The 18,402-nt window shown below is 38.2% G+C and overlaps 1 protein-coding gene across 1 annotated transcript; it reads right to left on the bottom strand.

Moving 5' to 3' along the window:
• Nucleotides 1–363: 363 nt before the first annotated feature.
• eIF5 (eukaryotic translation initiation factor 5) lies at nucleotides 364–17,897 on the bottom strand. Its single transcript, XM_077433124.1, has 12 exons — nucleotides 17,657–17,897; nucleotides 16,943–17,075; nucleotides 5,922–6,018; nucleotides 3,175–3,731; nucleotides 2,880–3,094; nucleotides 2,677–2,794; nucleotides 2,412–2,595; nucleotides 2,201–2,338; nucleotides 1,875–2,122; nucleotides 1,582–1,789; nucleotides 1,298–1,495; nucleotides 364–1,215 (listed from the first exon to the last, which is right to left on the bottom strand). The coding sequence occupies exons 5-12, from the start codon at nucleotides 3,034–3,036 to the stop codon at nucleotides 1,105–1,107; spliced, it is 1,362 nt and encodes a 453-aa protein (XP_077289250.1). The 5' UTR covers nucleotides 3,037–3,094; nucleotides 3,175–3,731; nucleotides 5,922–6,018; nucleotides 16,943–17,075; nucleotides 17,657–17,897; the 3' UTR covers nucleotides 364–1,104.
• Nucleotides 17,898–18,402: the final 505 nt, after the last annotated feature.

Here is an 18,402-nt window from a genome sequence, read left to right as displayed (position 1 = left end):
TCCACTTTTAGTATAAATACTGCAGAATTCCAAAAAAAGCAGCTATTACTGGTGCAGCAGGTCATACAGAATTATCCTGATAATTCTGGAGTCGTGAGTAACAGAGTAAAGAAATAAACATTAACAACATAAGTGTTATTTTATTTACGCTTCCTTGCAGCCAAGGAAAGCTTCATTCCCGAGAAACTCCCACACGCCCATCGTCTGTTTATAATGTTGAAATATTGTTAAAAATAGACGAACGCGTGTGTACGCGCACTTCTTGATCTGATTTTGGTCAAAAGTAACACGTGCTCCGGGAGAAACTGTCCGATGCCCCCAAATGTAGGAATATTTATAGGATTACAAATTAAACTCTCACCTTCCTTCAAATAAATTTATTAATGGAACATAAATGTGGCAAAACATAATATATATTCATGTGCTATAACACTACAAAAAAATAATTGCATGAAACATTAATACAAATCAATTCACAATGCAAATATTTGCATCTCATTAAGATAGGATACATTTTTTTTTTTTTTTTGTAATATGGCATTCAATGCGACATTAAGTATACAAGTTAACTACGAAATTAATAGCAATATATGTATTAACCATTAAAATGTATTAAATGAAACATTAACCGTTACCACAATAGTACACTCATATGAGAGTAATAAAACAGCCATTGTAAAGAAACAAATCAGTTTAGAATCAAATATATTATTAAAAAAAAGTATTCCAACTGACCTAGTAATGATAAAGCAACATAAAATAAAACATTTTATATACACATAATATTCATCAATGCATATAAATGATTTTAAAAGAATTAAAAAAAAAACATTACACAAAAAGATTTTCATTTAAAAAAAACACAAATAATGGTACATACAGACCGAGCTGTAAATAATATTAAAAAAAAAAAGATAAATTAACCTTATATATTCAAAACATAATCACCGATGAATGGAAAATTTACAGGATACAATATGGCATAAAATTAAAAATATTCCAACAGCATTTAAATTTCAAAAGTTGCAGATCGGCAAAAAAGTAAACCGACATTTTATACTTATTACAGAAGGAAATCTAAAAACTGAAAATTTTTCTGCATAATTAGATGGCATCAATATCGACATCGTTCTCATCGTCGTCTTCCAATTTCGGTTTCGGGGGCGGGGGTTGAGCCTTCATCGGAGTGGTCTTAGCGCGGTCATCGTATTCAATCTGCAACACGTTTAAATTCATCATCAATACGACAGGACAAAGAAAAAAGCACAACGAAACCAAACATAAATTTAACACCGACCTCAAGATCATCCTCTTCATCTTCATCTTCGCTATCCTGATTGTCCTCTTCCTCGCTGGCTTCGCGCAACCATTTGATCAGGGGTTCGGCAAACTTTCTCATCTCCGTTCCCAGTTCGCGAGACACGTATTTACGTGACACCTTATCGGCCCAATCGAGCAGAACGGCCTCTTCGAGAATATCAGCATCATAAAGTAACTGAAACGAAATATAATCAAGAATATTACAAAACTTTAATGATATTATTAAAACGTATAGAAAAATAAACCCGATTTTTTATTCACCTTGAGAATGACAGCAGTCTTCGGCAAGAGTACTTCTTTATGCAGAGCGACGACTTGCTCAACTCCACCAAGGAGAGCGCGCTGAGCACGAGCATCTTGATGGGTGAAGCGAAGGAATAACATACGATGGCGTTTAACCTCCGAAGCAATAGACGCAGTGAAGAGTAATTCCGCGAGCACCAATGGTGATTTAGACTTGATCTCTAACCTAAAAAAAAATAGGAAGTGTATTATAATAAATATATATAAAATTCATATACATACATAATATAATAACATGCAAACGAACAAACCTTTCAGCCTCAGATAGAATCTCCTTTTGTGTGGCTGGAAGTTCGATCACTTGAGCGTCACGCTTCGACTTAACATACTCGTAGAACAAATCCATACGTTGCTTTTCGCTCTTCTCCAAATCGTCATTCAGAGTCATGTTCTTTGCACCGTCCGTTAAATCAAGAAGACGTGCACGCACTGCCTCCTCGGACACATCTACCGCCCAGTTCTCATCATCTTCGTCGTTCTTTGCCTTTTCAGATGACATCTAATGATAAAAAAATAAACAATAAATGTCAATACATCAAAAAAAACAAATGTATTCTTCGACAAGATAAAAACTTACTTCTCTAGATATTTTAGGAATGACCTCAGCTGGGTATTCACTGTCGGCGTGACCATCGCCTCCATTACTGGTATCCCCGTTAGTGGTAGCCGAACCCTTCTTCGAACGCTTGCTTCGTTTGCCTTCACTGCCGGACGCCTGAAAGTTCACACAATGAAAAAAAAAGTCCCACAAACATACACGCATCTAAATCGCATCGACGAGTCTTCACCTGTCCCGTGGGAGCATTCGGGGGATTTTTCAAAATGAAGGTGTTGAGTTTATGATTGAATTCAATAAGTCCATGGAAACCACACGCTTTGCACGCTTGAGAAATGGTTTGTTTTTTGGCATTGACCATCAAATCCGTTTCAGGATTGTCGCATTCAGGACACAATACGAATTTACGGATGAAACTGAAACCGCAACATGAACGTCAAGTCAAGCTCGAGAGCATTAAATTTAAAACATCCGCACACTTTATACTAGGTACTAACCCGTCCAGGAGATCTTGCAATTTTCCCGGATCGTGGCTACCGTTGACGATGAATCTCTCATTCTTGATATCAAATTGCGTTTGAGCGCCGAGTTCACATCCAAAATATTTGGTTGGATCTGAAAATAGGAAACGTAACATGTAATTACCGATTAATAATAATACTGAAATACGAATTGAACGAGGAAAATATGTAATAATTACAAGTTGCTGGTCTTCCGATGGCTTTAGCCACATCGCTCATGTTGACAATAACAGTTTTAATACCGTTTCCTTTGCCTTCAACTTTGGCACAAATACGAGGCATTTTGTAGCGATAGAACGCGTCCGAGACGCTACGGTTGACATTGACGGACCCCATCTTGAACGATTTTATGCCACTCTAGTTTCAAATTCAACTTCCGATATACAACCTCTTTCTATCAAAAAAAAAAAAAACAAATTAATTTATGTATGTATTAAAAAGAATGCAACAAGTTTGCTAAGAATGAATATTAACCTGCTTTCCAAACGATGAATTTATTATTTAACTCTTGAAAGTGCTTTGATATAAGGATCACATGTACGTGAATGGTAAATATTCTTAATTTATCATGTTCAGTTTATTTCAGATATACGACGGATACTCTAAAGGAAAATTTGAGGAATGGTCTCTTTCGTAGTCGTTGAAGAGATGCAAAATCATTGAAATTGCGTATGGTGGAGGGGGAAAGGTAACCAAAAAGTTTGAATAGAAAAAAACAAAAAAAATTTCACAATGTTGAATGTTCTACGACATAAAAGAAAAACTAAAGTGGTAGAGGAAAACTAAAATGAAAAGAAAGTAAAATAAGGGGAATATTTCAGCGAGTCAGATAAGGAATGGTGATGTCGGTCGGTTGGGCCAGGTTGGGAGGACGCTGGGTGGGCTGCGGGCGGGCAGGCGACACGAGCGATGGCGTATAGCCGAATGAAAAATTCATTCGCTCAATTCCAAAAATCGTTGCCACGGTTGATAGTCACGTCTCTCTAAACGGCTGCAAAATCCGATGTCTACCGCACAGATACTTTGATGTTCTGAAAGAGAAAAAAAAACAACGAACCAATTTAACAAAACATCGCCATATTAAATGTATTATATTTCCACTTCATCAGAATAGTTCTCGATAGAAGTGACTCAGTTTTGAAATTGAGTGATCGGGCTAAGTAAGCAGCCAGAACGAACATAAAAATAAAGAATATAAAACCAAAAACTACATATACAGAAGAATCGATTAACTCTTTGAATGCTGACCAACGCCGATCGGCGTTTTGCCTACAATTCCACGGAACTGAAAAACGCCGATATAAAAAATAAACAAGAATACTACCTGCAAAGCCTTTCCAGGTAGCATTGAACATGGGTCGTATAATCCGTGTCAATGTTTACAAAGACTGGTTTACACCGGAATTTCTGAATTTATAATAACCATAGCAGAATTTCCCAATGGAAATCCTAACTGCTGGGCATTTTAGATTGTGGCTTGGCATTTAGATTGTAAGCATTACATTTTAACAACAATTAAAAAGATGGAACTAGTTTTGGAAAACTAAATTCATTGATAGACTTCTTTTGTTTATTTTATATCGTTGCAAGATATATTAGAGAGTCTAAACACACCTTTACAAAACTCGAAATCCTCGGCAGTAGTTATCTAGGGTTTGTTTGGATTAGCTACAATTTTTTTACCTGCTTTCTATTGGATTTCTAAATAATTCTAGTTGGAAATGTTGGCGAAATTTTCAGCGTGGTGGGCTATCAACAGAAAAGGCGTCACCACTCAAAGGGTTAATAGGCATCATATGAAACGACGAAAGAGCTTCTATTAGCCAGCAGTTTGGCTTAATGGTAGCGTATATATTTAGCAGAAAAGACGTTAGCCCTCCAAGGGTTAAGATGTCCACAATTATCAACATATGTAGTAGATCACTGGTTAGCATTCAATGCTTTCGATTGTGTGGTCATGGGTTCTTTCCTTGGCTTTGTTGCTGGCCAGACTTTGGATATGTGACTCCAAGGTCGATCGTTTCCTTTCAGAGTTTGTCAATTTATCTGATTTCATTGGAAACGGTTCCAAAAAATTGGCAATCCTGTCCTATTTCTTGCAAAATTTGAGTTTACGGCATCTCATTTGTTGATATTTTTTATTTATTTTATTCACTCATTACTCATTTCAGATCGCTCCAATGCGACTAGTGTACTTACTGTACATACGAACCTTGAGATATAACATAATATCTCAAGATTTTGCGAGAGAAATGGAGAGGGAGAGCCAATTAGGCAGGAATCGTTTCAATGAAAATCATAAAAATCGGCAAACTCTGATAGGAAACGACCAACCTGGTCACAAACCAAGGTCTGGCCAGCAGCAACCAGTGTGACTCGAACTCACTGACCATAGCAATATATGCTAACCAGTAACTAGTCCATGCTGCTGGTTTGAAATTAAAAATGCTACAAAAATTTGTCCATAGGATGTATCTACATAATAATGATTGTAATGTTTGATGATCGATGTTTGTAATTGGCCTTGAATAATACTTAATAGATGTCGTGTTAATAAAAATGGGTGTATACCTGTATAAATAAATATCAGCAGAGATAGATATTAGTATCAGAATATGTACTTAACAAAGCCAAATTGTCAGTATGTAATTTATTGTATGAAATATTTAACCTTTGTTTAATATAAAGGAAAATTTTCAAATCAGATATATTTTATTATAAGATAAGCGACAGCCGAGTTATCATTACGGGTTAATATAATATAAACAGACATGTTTTGAATGATAAATTGATTATTCAGTTGGATTGTTCAATTTGATTAATCGAAAGTTAGATGGAATATCTATATATAAGTACAATCACCAGATATGATGGATATAATCAAAAATATTTTTTCCATATTGCTCAGAATCAATAAAAATAAAAATGCTTGATATTAAGTCTCAAATTTAAATTAATCTCAGATTAGATACACACATTAACCAAAATATATACAATATATTGGTTTCTCAAACTGCTTACTTACTAGAAGAGGTCGAAATCAAAACCAGATTCATTACCGAAGTCAGCACTTGTGCAGCTAAAATCTGCACCAATTGAAAACCAACCGAACATTTCAATCATGGAAGAAGTATTGCATCACAGTTGCCACTGACCGACAAATCGGCAGATGACTCACCCTAGGCATTGTATATCAGCAAACACAAAACATTGATATTTACCTATAACCGTTATGCAGGTTGAGTCGAGTCATGCACGATGAATTTGATAACACAGTCGGTGGGCCGGTGCACGTTTCTCCACGCTGTACAGATGTGTCTGAAACGAGAAACGAAAATCGATTCAATCACAAAACAATCAAATACAAGGAGCCGTCGAGGCAAACTCCCAAACTCGGGGGGGGGGGGAGGCCAGCTGTGAGTGAGGCATTACGTGGTGAGGGTGGTGCAGGTGCAGCAGGGTCAATGTTGGTGAGCATATGGGGGGCGCGCGCTAATGCTGGTCGCTGATCTGGGAGGGGGCGCGCGCCCGGGGCCACGGCTGACACTAAGGGTTGCAACCCACCGCTGCTCTCAGCCCTGACTGAGTGACTGAGCTGTTCCGCGCGCGCACATCCCCTCTAACACCCCCCCTACCCTTACCCTTCCGTATGAACCACCCCTTTCCCACCCCATTACGTACACCACCACACGCACCACTAACCTTGAACGATAGCACAGCGACCAGACGCAGACGGTATACATAAAACGTAAAGTACGGTGAGTTCCGTCTCCGCGAGAGAGAGAGAGAGACGGAGATCTGAAGTACTTTTCCGATGGAAAATTTTCACCGTATACATACATATACATAAGCATATTATTTGTACCTGTCGTAATTGTTTATTGATATCGGTTGCTTAACGACGATTGAACTTTGAATGCATGTGAAGAATCGATATTGAATCAAATCGAAGTTGAAACTCTCATTAATTTTAAATTAGAGTTCAGGGTCGTTCCAGAAATTAATTGCATGTGAAAATTCGTGTGTGCATAATTTTTTACTCGGTTTTATTTATTAAAAAGCCGATCGGCGATTTGCCTACAAGTCCATGGGTCTGAAATACGCCGATAGGCGTTGTATGTTGAGTATGTAAAAAATATGATGCATGAAGAAACTACACATGCAGACTGTGATACTAATGAAATACGCTAATGGGCGTTGTATTTTGAGTATGTAAAAAATAAACAAGTACACTACCCGCTGGGCCTTTCCAGGTAGTTTTGAAAAAATTGCATTGAACATGGGTCTTGTAATCCGTGTCAATGTTTATAAAGACTGGTTTGCACCGGAATTTCTAAATTTATAACCATAGCAGAATTTCTCGATGGAAATCCCTAACTGGCGATTATTTTAGATTGTGGCTTCGCATTTCGATTGTGAGCATTACATCTTAACAACAATGAAGAAGATGGAACTAGTTTTGGAAAAGTACATTCATTAATAGACTTCATTCGTTTATTTTATATTGTTGCAAGATATATTAGAGAGTCTAAACACACCTTTACAAAACTCGAAATCCTCGGCGGTAGTTATCTAGGGTTTGTTTGGATTAGCTACAATTTTTTTACACCTGCTTTCCATTGGATTTCTAAATAATTCTAGTTGGAAATGTTGGCAAAATTTTCAGCGTGGCGGGCTTTCAACAGAAAAGACGTCAGCACTCATTCGCCTATAAAATGTCACTCACATCACAACAAATCAAATGCTTTTAAGAGTATAGACAAAAATTAGTAATATTTGTATTGATAAATAGACATTTCCTTCAAACTAGGTACGGCTTGTGTATAGAGACTGAAGTTATGTAGTATTCCAACCAAACCGGTAAATAGCATGAAGAAACTACACATGCAGACCAGCGAGAGATTGCCGGGATCCTGAGGATTGTCCTCGATCAAAAAGAGTTTATTCAGAGTATTCACCTATGTCACCACTATTTGAATATGATTTCAAAATTTATATGGTAAACGGATTATTCCGCAAAAAGCGATCTCGCGCAAGTCACTAAAATCTCGATCACGGAACATCTGGAACTCTAAGTACAATATTTCGCGTGGGTGACTTTCGATTGATGGAGTTTTTGGGCGCCAGATGTTCCGTGATCGAGATTTTAGTGACTTGCGCAAGATCGCTTTTTGCAAATAATCACCGAACCAATTTATATACATATGTACAAGTTTAATACCACGGAAGTCGCTTAGGAGACACCCAAAAATGGCATAATGAGAAAATATATATAAAAAAAAAAAATTGTGTCCATCGGCTATGCCACTTTTCTCCAAGTACACGGTACATACTCACTTAATTTTAGCGAGCAGGATACAACAAGAACAAGAGGAACAGGCTTTTCCTCCCGTATTAATGTGCGCGCGCAGAATACGGGAGGAAAAGCCTGTTCCTCTTGTTCCCGTTGTATCCTGCTCGCGCAAATTAAGTGAGTATGTACCGTTTACCATGCACCCTTTTTTTTGATCTTTCGACTTAAGATCTTTAGATTTTCGATCTTTGCCTTCCGATATTTGGTTTTTCGTGCATTTCTAATTCGATCCCATGAGGTGCACCCGAGAAAACTAGATGTAATTTCAAATAATACGAACGATCATCAAAAACATCCATAATCGGAAAAAAACACAATGACATTACGCAAGTATTTATTAACAAGACGAAAATATTTTTCACCACAAAGGTCGATCCAGATAGTACTGGTTATAATTATCGTCAAAAATAAAAACAAAAATACAAATACGAAGATCGAAAGTCGAGCATTTCATGCGGCACATTCGAATAGTGCATTCGTTGCATCATCCTGCAAGTGGTGGAAGCATCCATGTATGGGTAGACGGATGTAGGAAGGTGGTGGTGGTGGTGGTGGTGGCGAAGAGGAACAAAGGGGCGGCAGTGCGGCTGCGCGCCCCCAGATTGATCCGAGCCGGAGCTGCGCCCTGGAGCCCCTGCCCCTGCCACTGCCCCTGCCCCAACCTCCCTCCCTCCCTCCCCTGAAGAGCCCCACCTGCACGCATGCACCGGCTTCCTGCACCAAAGTCGATAATGCAAACTTCGGAGTCTATAAATAGAAGTGCACTTCCAGAAGAACGACCCACTCGATACGTACCGAGTGGGTTGAACACAGAACCACGTAGGAATACAAAGGTTGAAGCAGGTTCATTTTGAGTGGAAGCAAATCAGGAAGTCTTTTTAAACTGATCCACTAAACCTATCGAAAGATCTCAATTCAACTGACTGGATATCCCTTTGAATGCCGATCGGCGTTTTGCCAACAAGTCCAGAGGCCTGAAAAACGCCAATGGGCGTTGTTTTTTGAGTATGTTAAAAGAAAACGGAATTTCGGAATTTAGCATAGCAGAATTTTCCGATGGAAATCCCTAACTTTTGAGAATTTTAGATTATGGCTTGGCATTTAGATTGTGAGCATTACATTTTAACAACAATAAAAAAGATGAAACTAGTTTTGGTAAAATACATTAATTAATAGACTTTTTTGTTTATTTTATATTGTTGCAAGATATATTAGACAGTCTAAACACATCTTTACAAAACTCGAAATCTCGGCGGTGGTGATCTAGGGTTTGTTTGGATTAGCTACAATTTTTATACCTGCTTTCTATTGGATTTCTAAATAATTCTAGTTGGAAATGTTGGCGAAATTTTCAGCGTGGTGGGCTATCAACAGAAAAGACGTGGATCATCCGCCATTACGATAGAGATAAAATATCGTTTAAGACGCGTTTGAAGTTTGCAAATTTGAAATCTGGGTGACATCTATGTAGTCTTTAGTTTTATACATAGATGGCGGTAGTAAAATAAAATTATTGGTATATTATTCAAAATAATAATTATACCTGCTTTCTATTGGATTTCTAAATAATTATAGCTGGAAATGTTGGCGAAATTTTCAGCGTGGCGGATTTTCAACAGAAAAGACGTCAGCACTCAAAGGGATATACTTGAAGAAAGGTTACCGAAAATATTGACCCAGAAGATGGTGAGCAGAAGAATAGACAAATTCAACCTGTGAATGGTTGGGATTTCGGTGCAAGAAATATGTTCCAGTAGCAACAGAAGATAGGTTCTATTAGAAGTAACTGGCAGAGACCTTGAATAGGGAGATCAAAGGAAAATAGTTCGGCGAACATGAAAAGTCAGTGTAGCGTACTCTACATATTGAAAGATCTCAATTGAGCTATGTATCTAAAGAATGTTCCGGAATATAATTGTTATATAATAACCTACCATATGTACAAAAGCCGACAAAATCTATTCATACTATACAGCAGTACATGTCACCGTAGCGCATCAAGCAAACCCGGTTTTCTTTGGCCACTGTGGAAATATTCACGTCATAGTGGTAAGTGCGCATGCGCGCATATGAATATTTTCGAAAACGTCAATATTTATACGACGCAAGCAATATTGCGCCGTATCGTCGCGCTCTGTAATGTATATGTAAGCCGATTTTGCACTCGACCAAAACTCGTCTGGATAGTATGAAGAGAACCTGTCGTCTACGTGAACTGCTGCGCTTTACTGTGACCGTGACACTACTGCATAGTACGAATAGACCTTCAGACAAATCAGACAAATTCTAGTCCACAATCGATTGTTGCGAAGTCAATCCATTTTAACGAAACGAGGGTCGAATTGCAAAAAGCGGATGCGAAAAATTTAATAGGTACTCTTCGCAAAAATTCAATAATGAGCGTTTAATTGCATACAGTCACCACACCACGGTCATCTTCGAAGGATTTTTTTCACACACTCTAATGTGGAATGCAGATTCACTTTCATTGTCATCATTTTGAAACGCATCGATTGACTTTGACCCACTGAATTTGAATATGATAATGATTTTTGTTGGTTGGTGATCGTTTACGAGATATGAGCGTTTAAAAAAATGCGCGATTTTTAGTTTTTTGGCTTTTGCGGTCTTTCAACTCAATATCGAATATTTTTCTGCTCAAAGTGAGTATTGGAATCAATAGTCAGATGTTTTTCCTATTGATTATGATATTTCGTTGCTTTAAAATACTTCTAATTAATTTTCTAGCGAATTTTAAAAGTCAAAAATATATATTTCGATGTCTCAAAATCTGTCAATTTCCTGTTCAAAATGAATATTGGAATCAATAGTCGGGTATTTTATCTTCCATTTGTAGTACTTTACAGCTTTCAAATCTCTCTAAGTAACAAAAATTCTATTGATAACTGGCTTACCTCGATAAAATAAACGAATTTTTGTTATTAATCCACAAGAATAGTAGAAATATAATTTTTCTAAATGGAATTTTATTTAATTCTCATATAAGGATAATTTAATATATTATCCCTATTAATTCAATTCAGATTCGTGTAAATACGAGTAAACACTAGTACGAGCTTTCTGCTCGCAATTTTACCGATTTAAAATTCAGCACACTTCCAATTAACCCTTTTAAACGAAAACAAAAAAGTTTCAATAGAAAATACTCAATATAAAATAGTAATAACAGTGGGAAAAAATCCCAAATGAAAATACGTACTTTTGACTTTTGATTTAAACTGGATGATTACTTTGAGAGAGATTTGAAAGCTGAAAAGTACTACTAATGGAAGATAAAATACCCCACTATAGATTCCAATATTCATTTTGAACAGGAAATTGACAGATTTTGAGACATCGACCGAACAACACCAAGATATAGAAAAATCACGCGATTTAAAAAACACATATATCTCTGAATCTCGAGCCAATCAACATTTTTTATTACCAGATTCGTGTTTACTGGGCATAGATCTATAAGAAAAGTCATATCTCGTCTCAGAACCATTTTTCGTGTCGAACAGTGTTATTATTGAATGCAGTGTGACAGCATGCTATGCACCTATTCACAGACACCACACAACAGAGGAATGTAATAATAATAGAAGGGGCCCTTACGAATAAACAATTGTTGTCAATATTACGCGGCACGTCTCTATGAATACGCTACAACGCACGGAATACAATCGGATCAATTGTTTATTGTGTTTTTGAATGCATTGTGCAATTTTAACCGATGCTTGCCCATCTTGCGAGTAATATAAACAAACAGAGAAGTTTTTATCGGACATACGTCGAGCACCAAGCATAAAATACGACTGATGCTAAAATTATTTAGGATTGTCTGTGGACAATCGTCACTTGACAACAATATGACGGCTAAAGTCACTTCTATTGATATAACATTTCTCTGCTGCACAAGCACATTTGTTCGCGGCAACTCTTAATTTAAATCATGCATCAATTTGTTTCAGAAACCACCCGTTGAGATTTCAACGGGCACAACATCAGTAATACTGTTACGTACGCCGCGGATTAAGCGAATAGAATCCCAGAGACTATGTGACCGTTCAAGGGTTATCTGTTAACGGATTAACTAAGTGCTTGCACTTAGGACCAACGGATATCTGTTAACGGATTAACTAAGTGCTTGCACTTACTTCCAGGATTATATCTGGACTCTATAATAACGGTCATTGTTTAGCCTAAACAATGACCGTTATTAGTCCTTTCTCAGAATCGGTACGGGGAGACCCAATGTCGTGGAGATACATATCCGAATACGTGACTATACAACAGGTAAACAGATTAGACGTCCTGAGAGATCTACCCTTTATAAGGCGGTACTTAGGCGATATCAGGTCATTCTAGACTGAGCACTGCCAGTGCGCGTATCTCCTTAATCATCAATAAATGCACTTAGAGTCCAGATATAATCCTGGAAGTAAGTGCAAGCACTTAGTTAATCCGTTAACAGATAACCCTTGAACGGTCACATAGTCTCTGGGATTCTATTCGCTTAATCCGCGGCGTGCGTAACAATACTAACAATACTTGTATCAAATTTACAATGTTTCTAGCCAGGAAGGCGCATTGGGGCTACCCGTTAGACCTTCCTGGTATAAATTAAAAATAAATACAAGTCTCATTCCTACCACGTGTCCCATCCAATCGAATCTTCCGTGTCGAAAGACCCGAACGACGACAGGGCTCAACTTAATACCTAAAAAAACGTAGATACGCGTCAAATCTAAACCACACACACCTGTTTGTGGATTGCACATGTTGGTTTTTAGATAATATAAAAATTGTAAAATTCGTGATAAAACGTGTCGTTCACGCGATATCTGGTTGTGTTTATTGTTTATTTTTTCTCGGCTTGCCTATTTTTAACGTGAACACGACGAAGACTGGCCGTATGATAGCATTACGTAACGTTCGTTATACGAGTTTTTATTGCGCGTCGCAATGCCTATTGTCCGCGAATTTTGCTCGCGATAAATTGACCGTGAATTTTCATTAAGGCCACGCAAAATCCATGCGATTTTCGAGACCTCGCAGAAAAAACAAATGTTGTCGTAATGTCCTACGACATAATACGACCTGTCGTCGTAATATAAGGAAATATTGCCAACGAGACACATTTTATATGTACGTACATATAACGAGATGGATGACGTAAACATATCGAACGTGAATTACGTGTGTGCGATTTAGCGATAACCAGCTCGTAAAGATCATTCTATCAGAGTGTTTTAAGTGCGTGTCGAATTCGACACATGCATACTTGGGTGCTTGACTCGAACTTATCACAAGTCTTGTAAATATTTGCTCGGAAATATCTTTTGGAATTACCCACATGTGTATGTAGCATTCATTAGTCAGAATTTATTACATCAATTATAGTTGAACTTGCTGATTGTGAACACGGCTGATACGTTTTCCGCTATATAACGAGATCGCTAACTGAATGTATCACTTTTTAAGACAGGTTTGCAGAAATGCAAAATGAGTGAAGTAAAAATATATATATGTGAGGTAATGAGAGCCTATAATGCAAATTAAAATCTGACAAAGCGAGAGGGTGGCAGACAGGCAGATAAATACGGCCGCTTACCATTAGACGTCAAGATGGTCAAAATTGTAGCATTATTTTTTTTTAAACGATTATTTTTCACTATCGTACTGGCGGATTTGATTTGAATATATATATTGTTGAACAAACCGCCCAAAATGGCAAAGTTTCAAAGCGTAGGATATCAAATCCATATGTCGTCAAGACGAACGAGCGAAGGCAAACATAGAAGAGGCTTGTAATAAAAAATGTTAAAAGCTCAATTCTTAATATTGGGTTTCCAGTGTAAAGTCACTTCTAAACGACCTTACCAGATAGGGCGACTACCGAACATGCATAGGACATTATCGGAGTCGGTCAAAGTGCACGTGCACATGCAAATTTGATACAAAATTTTGCGGAATAATCACCAAACCCAAAATGTACGAGTTTAATCCCATAGACAACAGCAAACTTGGGAAAATATAATATATTTTCGATAGCTTCCCCTTGACCTCTTACGCTGTGACACGCATTCGAAAAATGTGTCACTTGCTGAACGATAATTAGATCCGCCAAAGGGGAGGGGGAATGTCTAGTGGCAAAAAAGGCATGTATGAATGATAAGGTTGGCATGTATTGAGTTGAACAATGGTAGAGTTGGTCATCTCGTCAGTGACGCTTAACGAGCGGTCAGTTCACTGCGGCTCTCCGCCACGTAATACCACCACCGTCCACGTCTTCTACCAAAAAAATCCTACAATTGTACGATAAAAAAAAGCAGACATGTATCGCCATACTATCTCGTTCCCTAAGATAGTATGGCGATACATATAAATCGATAGAATGTCTTCGGGAATTCGACGAACCGGGCGGTTTCCCATCACTCGTTATACAACCGGAAGGGATGCAAAGAAATGCCCCCGTGGCATTTATTTCTGCACCAAACTCTGACTAATCGCACGGAACCGAGTATTTTCGTCCGCGCACATTATTACATTATAAATAAGTGATCCGCGTAACTCGCGCATAGCATCCCCGCCGATGCGATAAATGTGACGCTTTTTTCGCAAGTGTGCGCGAATCGATAAAACTGTTGCTGGGGGGGGGGCGGCCAGACACCCGGTTCGAGGGAAACTCGTGCAATTTCATTACGGTCCGACACGTAACCGCAAAACAGGGGGGTGGTGGGTGGCGGGTGGGTCTGCAGGGGTCCAGACACACCTGACGAGGGGATGGGCGTCTCCCGTCCCTCCAGTGAAGGTCAAGTGTGCCTGCATTGGGATGGGGAGGTGGGAGCGAGGAGGAGGCGAGTGGGTGGGTGGGGACATTGCAGCAGCCGTTTTAGAAGCTCCACACCGCAATGCGCAAACAGACGCAATTAGCCCACCCGGGAACAATACGCATGCACGTGTTCTTTTCCTTTTTCCTGCTTTTTCTTTTTTTTCGCTTCCACATTGCACATGCGCCTAAAAGGAGCAATAATCAATTGTGCGCGTCTGGCGTTCGTGTCGTGCCACGTTGGAACGTGTGTTGGTGCAAAGTTTTAGCGAGATTTCAGACTCGCCGCAATGGAGCACGTGAACAGTGCATACTTTGTGCTATTCATTTTTCACATATGCCATAGTTCAATGACAGGTCGCCCTAAATCGACTCTATAGCTAACTGTGACATATTCAAATACGTTATACAATTTAGATGGCGACTAGTCCATATGGGCTTCAGGCCTCTTGGTATAGAACAAATATATGCTATTTTTTTTTTTGTTTGCATTCGATTACCGATATGGTCAACAACCCGATGCATATATGCAGCCCCGCCACTGGTATATAGATATCAATTTTCAAATTGCAAGCACATGTATGCTTGCAAAAACAACAAATTCTTCAACAACAATCGACAAACTTTAACGCGAGATGGTCAATTTCGATTTAACAATCATCCAGATCTTGTAAGCAGATAGACGTCCTTATAATCATCCCAAGATAATAAAATAAATGTTTCGATTCCGGCCAGGATTTGAACCCACAACCGCTCTACTAATAAGCAATCACCGATCGGTGAGCAATGTGTTTACTATTGTAATAGCCGAGATACAAATTATCGCAGAATCCTGATAGTGTGCCTCAAAAAAATATACTTTTTTCATTGGAATTTTTATTTTTTAAGGTAAATAAAACCAAGAAACCAAATTTAGCATTTAGGATTTTTGCAAATGTAGTTTTTTTGCAACAGTTGAACAGAAAATATGATTACAGTACGAAAAAAGGTTCAAACCACGTTGCCCATATCCGACGCCCCTTTTACATAAATTCAAAGCATATTTTGACATAAGAGTAACAAAACCGCCTAATGTAAGGAAGTTTGTTTCAGGAAACTATTCATAGGTAAGTTTTGATAGATCTCGAAGGCTTTTTCCTTTTCTAAATATGCCTTTCAAAAATTTAACTCATCATATTCCAAGTTTATCGTTCAGTCGAATAGCATTGGTGAATGTTCAATGTAAAAATTTGAACTTTAACAAAACATACTAATTCTAGCTAACGGGATGTGAGGAACATGTGCTAATTGTGAAGAATGAATAAAAAACAACCAAATATGCATAGTCCATTATAAAATAAAGAAATCATCATCACATTCCATATCTGTATACTAAAAATTTGGATAGTTCATAAATATTAGTTTAATAGCTTTCCGTTACGATTATGATTGATATATTGTTGGGCTTAAAATGAAGTATTGTGTATTGCTTGAGCAAATATATATGTAAACACACTTTCAATTCTATAATATTGATATTTGAAGTGTTTTTACAACAAGTTTACAAAATATTTAAGAAAGATATAGAAATTTCAATGTGTATACGTATAGTTGATAGATAAGATAAATAAATTGTTGTTGTTATCGAGATAATTAAATTTAAGAACTCTTGATATAAAATAGATAAACTTTTAAGTGTGAATAATAACGAATAATCAATTAAAATCGCTAAACAATATAATACTCATGTGTTTTAGTACAAATTAGTGTGATTAAGTTTCCAAATGTATCTGTTTACTATAGAAAAATGTGAAAGTATTATAATAGGCAATTCGGGGACATGTTCGGTGAACAAACAATAAATAGAAAGTACAATACAATGACCAAAGGTAATATATAATAATATGTAGGTATACAATTATTATCAGCTAGCGGTGAGGCAATTCAAATAAATCACGATAAATTCAACACACTGATGAAAAAATCGACGCTACAAGATAATATATACATATACGTGTCATAGATTAGACACGCTGTAAGCTGTAATCGTGAAAATTAAAAGGCATAGTACTCACCAGCAAATCGTTCTAAAGTCATATAAAATGGTAACGCCCCACTGGACGGTATCAGATTTTCGAAAATAATAGACCTCCTCAGTATGACAGGTGGGAAAATGTCCTCTTGAGACACCTCGAAGTTCACAATATCCTGAAAGGAAAAAAAGACAACAGTTAGTCAGTTTCGGTGAGCAAATGTTGAGAAATCTAAGACTGACATTTCATTTCAAACGTGAACATATTGTCAGATATTGATTTTGTACAACGCTCAATATGCAACTACAGCCTGTCAAAACGGAAAAGTTGCCACACTCGAAAATCGACGCTAGAGAGCGACATTCGAAATGAAAAATTTTTAAACATGGCAACCCTGAAAATTTCGAGCGTGTGAAAGTCGATCGTTTCTAAATAATCGCCACACACACACACACACAGGCACTTGCATATATACGCAGTCGCAGTCGGAAGAAGAAGAAGCATACAACACGCTGCAGGTGCAATTAGATAAACGTGCTGGTAATAAAACGCAATCAGTCAGTGACATAACCTCAAACTTGATTAGCGGCAAAGGGGGTGGAGGGGGGGGGGGAGCAAATCGAGTCGACTGGACCGATGGAGGGGTGGGGTGGGGGCGGGGAGGGGGTGATTATCCGCCAGCGGAGCATATGGAAGTCGCGTGGCAGGGCGAGGGGCGGGGGCAGGGGAGGGGCGGGCGAGGGGGCGAAGTCTCACCGTCTGCGGCAGCTCGAAAGGCAGCCACAGGAGCTCCCGAGACACGACGAGTGCGACCGACGAAGTCCGACTGATCGGCGAGCGGCTGAGCTCGGAACGAATCGAACCGATCGCGAACACGACTCCTCGATACTACTCCGTATTCACGAGCACGCTTTTAGTACTACGGCAGAGCGAGTGCGCCAGTATGCGTCGCCAACCGACCAATCACAGCACACCGGAAACCGAGCACACTGCCGATGCGCCCCTCTCAGCTTGACGCTGATTGCAAAATAGACATTTTCTACTGTGTAATTCGAAACGCCTCTGTAATAAAAAGAATAGTGATTGGATAAAACTGAGCACGAAATTTGCCGAAATTTAAAAAACTTACCAAAGTTACCGAAAATTGTGAACATGTAAAAAATTACGCACGTCAAAAAAAGCTAAATGTAAAACATATAGCGAAAAGTTCTATCCGTTTTTGAATCAATATAATAAAATAGCATATTTTATTCCGAATATGATCCAAAATAGTTTGTTTTATTGGGTAGAGCTTTGCAATGTCTGATTTTGAAAAAAAATGATTTTCTTATAATCATAAAGTAAACAGATTAAGGTCTGTTCATACCTAGTCGGCACGTACCGACTTCAGCAGGTATCCGGCCGTACGAAAAGTATTCTTTGGTACATTTTGTATGGGTCATATAAACCGTTACGTTTACGCCACGACAGGCTTACAGCAGTACCCGACATTTCCTGTTCAT

The sequence above is a fragment of the Arctopsyche grandis genome, chromosome 6 (assembly GCF_051622035.1).
Source record: "Arctopsyche grandis isolate Sample6627 chromosome 6, ASM5162203v2, whole genome shotgun sequence".
Taxonomy (NCBI): domain Eukaryota; kingdom Metazoa; phylum Arthropoda; class Insecta; order Trichoptera; family Hydropsychidae; genus Arctopsyche; species Arctopsyche grandis.
This window is presented reverse-complemented; position numbering and strand designations above follow the sequence as displayed.

Coding starts and splice junctions, on each gene's coding strand:
- eIF5 (XM_077433124.1), bottom strand. CDS start 3,036: ATGGGGTCCGTCAATGTCAACCGTAGCGTCTCGGACGCGTTCTATCGC. Junction 2,795..2,879: donor CATCGGAAGACCAGCAACTT/GTAATTATTACA, acceptor TCCTATTTTCAG/ATCCAACCAAATATTTTGGA. Junction 2,596..2,676: donor TTGCAAGATCTCCTGGACGG/GTTAGTACCTAG, acceptor TTGCGGTTTCAG/TTTCATCCGTAAATTCGTAT.